Raw genomic sequence first — 7,968 nt, forward strand, 5'->3', positions numbered from 1 at the left:
CCTGGACCTCCCCCACTGCAACTTGAGACCATTGCTCCTTGTTCTGTCATCTGCCACCACTGAGAACAGCCGAGCTCCATCCTCTTTGGAACCCCCCCTCAGGTAGTTGAAAGCAGCTATCAAATCCCCCCTCATTCTTCTCTTCTGGAGACTAAACAATCCCAGTTCCCTCAGCCTCTCCTCATAAGTCATGTGCTCCAGACCCCTAATCATTTTTGTTGCCCTCCGCTGGACTTTTTCCAATTTTTCCACATCCTTCTTGTAGTGTGGGGCCCAAAACTGGACACAGTACTCCAGATGAGGCCTCACCAATGTCGAATAAAGGGGAACGATCACGTTCCTCGATCTTCTGGCAATGCCCCTACTTATACAGCCCAAAATGCCGTTAGCCTTCTTGGCAACAAGAGCACACTGTTGACTCATATCCAGCTTCTCGTCCACTGTGACCCCTAGGTCCTTTTCTGCAGAACTGCTACCTAGCCATTCGGTCCCTAGTCTGTAGCAGTGCATGGGATTCTTCTGTCCTAAGTGCAGGAGTCTGCACTTGTCCTTGTTGAACCTCATCAGGTTTTTTTTGGCCCAATCCTCTAATTTGTCTAGGTCCCTCTGTATCCGATCCCTACCCTCTAGTGTATCTACCACGCCTCCCAGTTTAGTGTCATCTGCAAACTTGCTGAGAGTGCGGTCCACACCATCCTCCAGATCATTAATAAAGATATTAAACAAAACCGGCCCCAGGACCGACACTTGGGGCACTCCGCTTGAAACCGGCTGCCAACTAGACATGGAGCCATTGATCACTACCCGTTGAGCCCGACGATCTAGCCAGCTTTCTATCCACCTTACAGTCCATTCATCCAGCCCATACTTCTTTAACTTGGCGGCAAGAATACTGTGGGAGACCGTATCAAAAGCTTTGCTAAAGTCAAGGAATAACACATCCACTGCTTTCCCCTCATCCACAGAGGCAGTTATCTCATCATAGAAGGCAATTAAGTTAGTCAGGCACGACTTCCCCTTGGTGAATCCATGCTGACTGTTCCTGATCACTTTCCTCTCCTCTACGTGTTTCATAATTGATTCCTTGAGGACCTGCTCCATGATTTTTCCAGGGACTGAGGTGAGGCTGACTGGCCTGTAGTTCCCCGGATCCTCCTCCTTCCCTTTTTTAAAGATGGGCACTACATTAGCCTTTTTCCAGTCATCCAGGACCTCCCCCGATCGCCATGAGTTTTCAAAAATAATGGCTAATGGCTCTGCAATCTCATCCGCCAACTCCTTTAGCACCCTCGGATGCAGTGCATCCGGCCCCATGGACTTGTGCACGTCCAGTTTTTCTAAATAGTCCCGAACCACTTCTTTCTCCACAGAGGGCTGGTCACCTTCTCCCCATACTGTGCTGCCCAGTGCAGCAGTCTGGGAGCTGACCTTGTTTGTGAAGACAGAGGCAAAAAAATCATTGAGTACATTAGCTTTTTCCACATCCCCGGTCACTAGGTTGCCTCCCTCATTCAGTAAGGGGCCCACACTTTCCTTGACTTTCTTCTTGTTGCTAACATACCTGAAGAAACCCTTCTTGTTACTCTTAACATCTCTTGCTAGCTGCAACTCCAAGTGTGATTTGGCCTTCCTGATTTCACTCCTGCATGCCTGAGCACTATTTTTATACTCCTCCCTGGTCATTTGTCCAATCTTCCACTTCTTGTAAGCTTCTTTTTTGCGTTTAAGATCAGCAAGGATTTCACTGTTTAGCCAAGCTGGTCGCCTGCCATATTTACTATTCTTTCTACACATCGGGATGGTTTGTTCCTGCAACCGCAATAAGTTTTGTAACTTTCTAACTTACTATCTAGTTTTGTCTCTTGAATTTTGTTTTGATGTCTCAAATTCTGCTCTCCAAACTGATGTGACATTAATAATTCTTATCCAGTGGAGTCAAGCGGATTTAACCCAGAATAAATGCAAGAGTCTATTGAAGCAGCAGTGGTGCTGCCCTATAAAAGTAAAGTACTACCAGCCAAAAGTGGTACCAAAGACGTTAGCAAAGTATTTTTAACCCTAACATTTCCAATTTCCCCCAGATTACTTCTTAATACAGCAGTAAAAAACAAATCTTCCCATGCTTCAGCTAGGGTTTATTTCTTGTAACCTCCCTAAAAACAGCTTGTTTTGTGTTTCACAAACAACATTCCCTCCTCACATGCAAATGAGTTTCCTTACTTCACCTGGGAAAACATGCAAAAGTTTGTTCAACCACTCATGCTCTTTTGCTCACATTCAGTAAGATTTTTAAATGTGGATAACTTCTACAGCTACCAATGAATGTGAGCGCACCTGGGCAGAGAACAGGAGATGCAGGAAAGCGCTAACAGAGGAATGCAATCCTGGTGTCACTGCCTGTGTTATGTGAGGATAAAGGAATTGGTCCATTCATGAAGAAGTGTGAAGTTGGGGTTTTTTTTGTGGGGAGGGAGGAATTCTGGTTTAAAAAATGAAATTTCTATCTGAAATCAGACTGCCACTGGGTGAAGCTATTTTTCACTGCTGATCATTGGCATTTCTGATGGAACAGTTTACTCTCACATTTGAAAAAAGTTTTTATTGAACAGTACTGTTTCAAAGCCACATTTCAATTCTTCATTTTGTTTTTGTTCAGCCTCCGTTTTACTGCCGTGATGTTGCTGAGATGTATGAAAATATTCTTCACAAACCTCTATATGTGCGCCCAGGAGTCAGTCTTACAGCCTGGTCTATTCTGGAAGAACTCTTGGAGAAAGACCGGCAAAAGAGACTTGGAGCAAGAGAAGACTTTGTATGTAATTTCCTGGCAATGAATTAATCGGGCACTAATTTATTAAAGGGACATTGTCAAATTTAAGGCCACAATTCAACATTATTTGTAAGAAACAGGTAGAGAATGTCCTTTGAATGCTGAATATCAACTTTAAAACAAAATACCCTAGTTGTCACCAAAAACCTGAAGGGCAGGGGAAGACACATTTATTATGTAGAACTTACAATGGTTTGAGCTTGACTGCTGCAATACCTGCCAGCAAAGGAAACACATTTCCTAACATCATATTCCCTGAGCTGTGCTGATATAATTGATGATGCTAGTACTCAAACAAGGAAGTTACCAAACCAAAACGAGCTACTCTTTTTGGTAAATTCAGCTTCAACGGTGAGAAAAATGCTATTTGTCAAATAAGAAAAAGGCAAGGAAACAACTATTTTTTCAGGCTTCCAAAATGGCTTTACAAATAATGGCTAGTGTTTTGCAAACTTCTATCAAATAATATTTTGACAGTGTTCCTTAAGTTTGTGTAAAGATGCATAGAGAAGTTGTCACAGAATTGTGCAGGCAGGATATCAAATGATCTTGCACTTTTACCCCCAATTGATGTATTTAGGCTTAGAGTCTTATTAATGTTCTGTAATGTGTTGATCTAGTCATACACAAACTTAAAAGTTCTGTTAGATTGCTACAGTACAATTACGTTTTTTGCAGCACACAGTAAATGAAAGGCAGTTATGTTTGGGAGGACATAACTGTTTACTATAGACATAAACAGAAAACATACTGCTGATTTTCTGGAGGCGTTCCATCTGGAACAGTGCTCATATTAGTAAGTTTTGTTAGCTTGGAGCAGGAACATGAACATAAATACTACTTGAAAAACCTTCTTGAAACCAGGTTTTGGTTAAGACATCGATTTAAGCAGAAAATAAAATGTGTTGGCCAGCCTTTTCAGAAATGTTTCTCCATCAAATTTTAGCCACTCCAGCCATACCTTTTAATACAAATTGTAAAACAAATAATGGGCTTGAACTTTATTATTACAAGGGGTGAAAGTAAAATTGAACTCTTACTGGGCTGGCTCTGGGCTCCCCCATTCCCCTGGAAGGGGCAGGGCCTCGGGCGGAAGAGGCGGGGCTGGGGGTCAGTGTCCCCCAGCCAGCCTATCCACGCTGCCTGGCCCGCACTGTCTGGGGCTCCAGCGGCGATTTAAAGGGCCTGGGGCTGCTGCTGTGGCAGCGGCAGCCGGAGCCCCAGGCCCTTTTAAATCGCCAGCCCCGGGCAGCTGCTCCTTTCCCCCCACCCTCCCCCCACCCCCGGCAGCAGCGACCCGGGGGGAGGGAGGGGGATGCAGGGGCAGGAAAAGGGGCAATGACATTAAAGCACTGCCACGGCAGGGCTTTAAAGTCAGCTGTATGGGCTGGTACCAGCGGCTGCTTTTTACCGGTATGCTGTACCGGCCCATACCGCCTTACTTTCACCCCTGCTCGTTCCTGCACCAAATCCAAGAAACTCTTTTACTCTAGCATGCTGGAAGGATCTCTGAAACAACATTGTATTCAAGTGCTGCAGGGTATATCATGGAAATAACCAAGTTTATCTTTGCTCACTGTTGCAGCTTGAAATTCAAAGGCATCCTTTCTTTGAATCTCTCAGCTGGGCTGACCTTCTCCAAAAGAAGATTCCACCACCATTTAATCCTAATGTGGTAGGTGCAATCTGTATATTTAGATTATATGTCCCAAATCTCTTCATGTAGTGGGGCAGAATCTATGGGGTGAGAACATCTATCTAAATGTTGCAGAGAATGGCAACCCCCAGTACCTCTCAAACAGTGTTGGTGACCATTTCTGAACTGTTTAGAGCAATGGTTCTTAAATTAGAAGAGCTAGAGAGCCATTTTTGTTATTGAATGAGATCAGCAGCATGCCATCCGGACATTGCATTGTGCTTTTGTCATAGTGTTGGATCAGAATGTGATAAAGTTGTGCTTTCGTGACTTGCATGTCATGGCACAGGGTCAGAATACTGCACTGTGACTTGTTTTACAGCTCTCTGAGACCTTTCTCCACCTTCTGTTCTCCCATTTTCCACCCTGACTACTGGGAAGGGGAGATCTTTCTTTCCCCCTACATCTCCAACTGGTTGGGTGATGGGCAGCTCCTACCCATTAGGTCTGATGCATTATGTGTGCTTAGGTAGTGAGGGAACACTCCTCTAAGTTGCGTTTTTTAAATTTGAGGCCCCACTAAGAGGTGCAAGAGGTACCATTTTTGTGTAGTTATTGTCATACTGCAGTTGTTGTCACTAGTGGAATCCGTGTTTGTCAGTCACTAAACTGATTCCAGGAGAGCTGCCATTTGACATACAGATAGTTGAGCTCAAATTCTCTTAGAAAAATACTAATACAGTACAAACCTGTGTAAAGAAAAGGGGCAGAAAGAGAAAATGGGGAGAAAAACAGGAAAATGAAGAGTGACTGGAGGATGAGTGATTTTTAAAAAAAGGAAGGAGAATGCATGACTAGGAAGGAGGGTGACCAGAAGAAAAAGGAGGTGTTGGTTTCTTGTTTTTGTATCTCTTTTCACCATCTCTTAAGAAGCAGCACTTCTTTGTCTTTTTCCTTCTGGAAATACTGCACAGGATATGTGGATTTGGCAAATTTACTGACACTTTGATCTTTTGGCCTGAATTACACCCCATAAAAAACCGCTTCAAAAGCTGTTTTCAGGCAGAGTGATGGGATTTACTTAACTGCTCTCTTTATGAAAGGGAGAACTTCATAACATAGACAACTTTGAATTTTACTAAAATGAAAAATACTTAACAGACAAAAGCATTTAAAAATACAAATGCCATATTAATATGATTAATGCTGGTTTGTGTGTCTCATTCTTAGGTTGGCCCAGATGATATAAGGAATTTTGATGCAGCTTTTACGGAAGAAATGGTTCCTTATTCAGTTTGCATTTCCTCTGGTTATAACATTGTAAATGCCAGTGTGCTGGAGGCAGATGATGCATTTGTTGGATTTTCTTATGCACCACCGTCTGAAGACTTGTTTCCCTAGGAGGTTAGGAGCCAACAAATGCTGCACAAGTACAAGTCTGAAGATGGACTGAAACATGAGTGTGAACATAGTCCAGAATATGTGTAACTAGTGCCTCATTTTATATGTAGGGTTGAAACCAATGAACAAACATTTTCTTCTGTATATGAGAAAATTGGGCATTTCAGATGGCTTTCTTTGGGATTTAAACTGTTATACCTGCTGCATAAAAATATTTTTTAAAATGAAGATCTCTAAAAGCTATTCCTTTACAATATCTGTTTTTAAGCAAACACACTGACTGGTTTTTTCTCCAGGTTTACATTAATACCTATCCAGGATTTGGTTATCTTTCAGCAGCAGCAAACTTAGCACATTTATAAATGCCTTTGTAACTATTTACAGTGACTTTGTGCTTGAATTGTAACTATGCAATTGTCTTTTGTATATCATTGTTTAAAAAAAGATAAATGTTTCCCCTGTTATATCACCTTTTGAAATATAAGTTCATTACTTTACAGCACTTACTCTAAAATTTAATTCCTCATTGAAGAATAAGTACATACTTTAAGGATCTGCAAACTGAAAAGTTGCTCATTTAGGATCAAATTGCCATCCTTACTCCTCTTCGTAAATACCTTCTGAAGTATTCCTTTCAATTTCCACTGGATTATTTGAGAAATAAAGCACTACTCAAAGCGAGTAAGGGTAGCACAAACTAGCCCAAAATATTTGATAACACTACTAAATACATTGTCTATAATGTTCTTTTCTGATGAAGAAATATCTGAATCTCAACTGCACTAAAATTATTTTTGCATTAAAATTCCATTTTTCCAAAGAGTTGGAGGACAATAATCATTGCTACTTTTAAAGGCAGTCTTGCTATGACCCTATAGAGAGGAGATGGTGCCAAAAGTTAGGATTATTTCGTGTGTATCTGGAATACTAATATATTCTAAATGAACTGTATCAGAATTCATAGTTTCTTGTCTTTCTATATTCTAATGTATCAGCTCTTAAATCTTCACTTGATAGTTATTTTTCCTAACTATTAAACTATCTTTTGATTACTTTTAAGAATGTGAAGAGAGATTGTACACAGTGTGTGCCTCTTGTGATATGCACATATAACCAAAATGCTAACATTAATCAACTTGTTTGGTTTTTTTTTTTAAACACAATACATCCTGAAAGTTGGCTCCAGTTTTAATGTGACTTACTTATAGCAGTAATAATATTTGATTCACTTTGCTTGTAAATAACAGGTTTGTCTGTCACTTGGTAAGTGTGGGTGCACACTTTTCACAATGCATTTCAGTGCCTTTAACTGGATCACCATGAGAACTTAACTCCTTGAAAGAAATTTTAAAAAATTAAGCATTGAAGTTTCTCTCATAAAAATGCAACTTGTGTGTCATAGCTAACAAAACAAAACCCAAGTAATTAAGATAAACATTAATCTACAGATCTTGTTGCAGTGGAATAGAATCCCTTGTGAAGATCAGGGAAAGTAGCATTTCTAATAGGACACCTGTAAGTAAAAAGTAATAATAATATGCCTAGAATGCTATGTCTGTTGAAAATTCTCAGAAGGTTAAACCAAAGTGAATTTCTCACTTGAAGCAATAATCCTTTGTATGTCACCTGCACCATGATTAACACTGATGAAACACTGAAGAATTGACACAAAGTGTCTGTCTGCTCATGTACCTCTGTTAGCTAACTGAAGTAGTAGTAAAAGGAGAGAGGGAATGAAAGGGATATAATTCTGCTAATTTCAGCCTCCATTGTCCTCTTTTCAATAAAACGTTTTCCATGAGGTGTTGGCTTTGTAAAGATTATCTCCTTGGCTATTTGTATCCTAAACTTTCTAATTTTAAATAGGGTGTGATATCACTGCTTTACCAAGAAGAGGAATGTGCCAGTTTAAGGATTTTTTCCAAGCGGTGAAATGTCAAACTATATAGCCCCTCAGTTCAGTCTCAAAGAGAAAATCTGTAACTGCAGAACAGGAGTCTTCTGAGTATCCATCATGTATGGCTGAACCTAATAGTAAATCAATTTTTCCTGCTTTTGCACTTCTCTACCTAAGACAGAAGGTTACTCTGCCTACACCAGG

General features: G+C 40.8%; 1 protein-coding gene across 5 annotated transcripts in view; it reads left to right on the top strand.

Moving 5' to 3' along the window:
* LOC112111582 (serine/threonine-protein kinase Sgk3) overlaps positions 1-7,214 on the top strand; it is a 79,994-nt gene extending 72,780 nt beyond the window's left edge. For all 5 annotated transcript variants that reach the window (XM_024207043.3, XM_024207047.3, XM_024207046.3 and 2 more), the window contains 3 exons: positions 2,657-2,812; positions 4,416-4,505; positions 5,697-7,214. In XM_024207043.3, coding sequence (XP_024062811.1) covers positions 2,657-2,812; positions 4,416-4,505; positions 5,697-5,867 — 417 coding nt within the window. In that variant the 3' untranslated portion in view covers positions 5,868-7,214. The remainder of the gene's footprint in view (positions 1-2,656; positions 2,813-4,415; positions 4,506-5,696) is intronic.
* Positions 7,215-7,968: the final 754 nt, after the last annotated feature.

The sequence above is a fragment of the Terrapene carolina genome, unplaced genomic scaffold (genome assembly GCF_002925995.2).
Source record: "Terrapene carolina triunguis isolate 2854851 unplaced genomic scaffold, T_m_triunguis-2.0 Scaffold58, whole genome shotgun sequence".
Classification (NCBI taxonomy): Eukaryota; Metazoa; Chordata; order Testudines; family Emydidae; genus Terrapene; species Terrapene triunguis.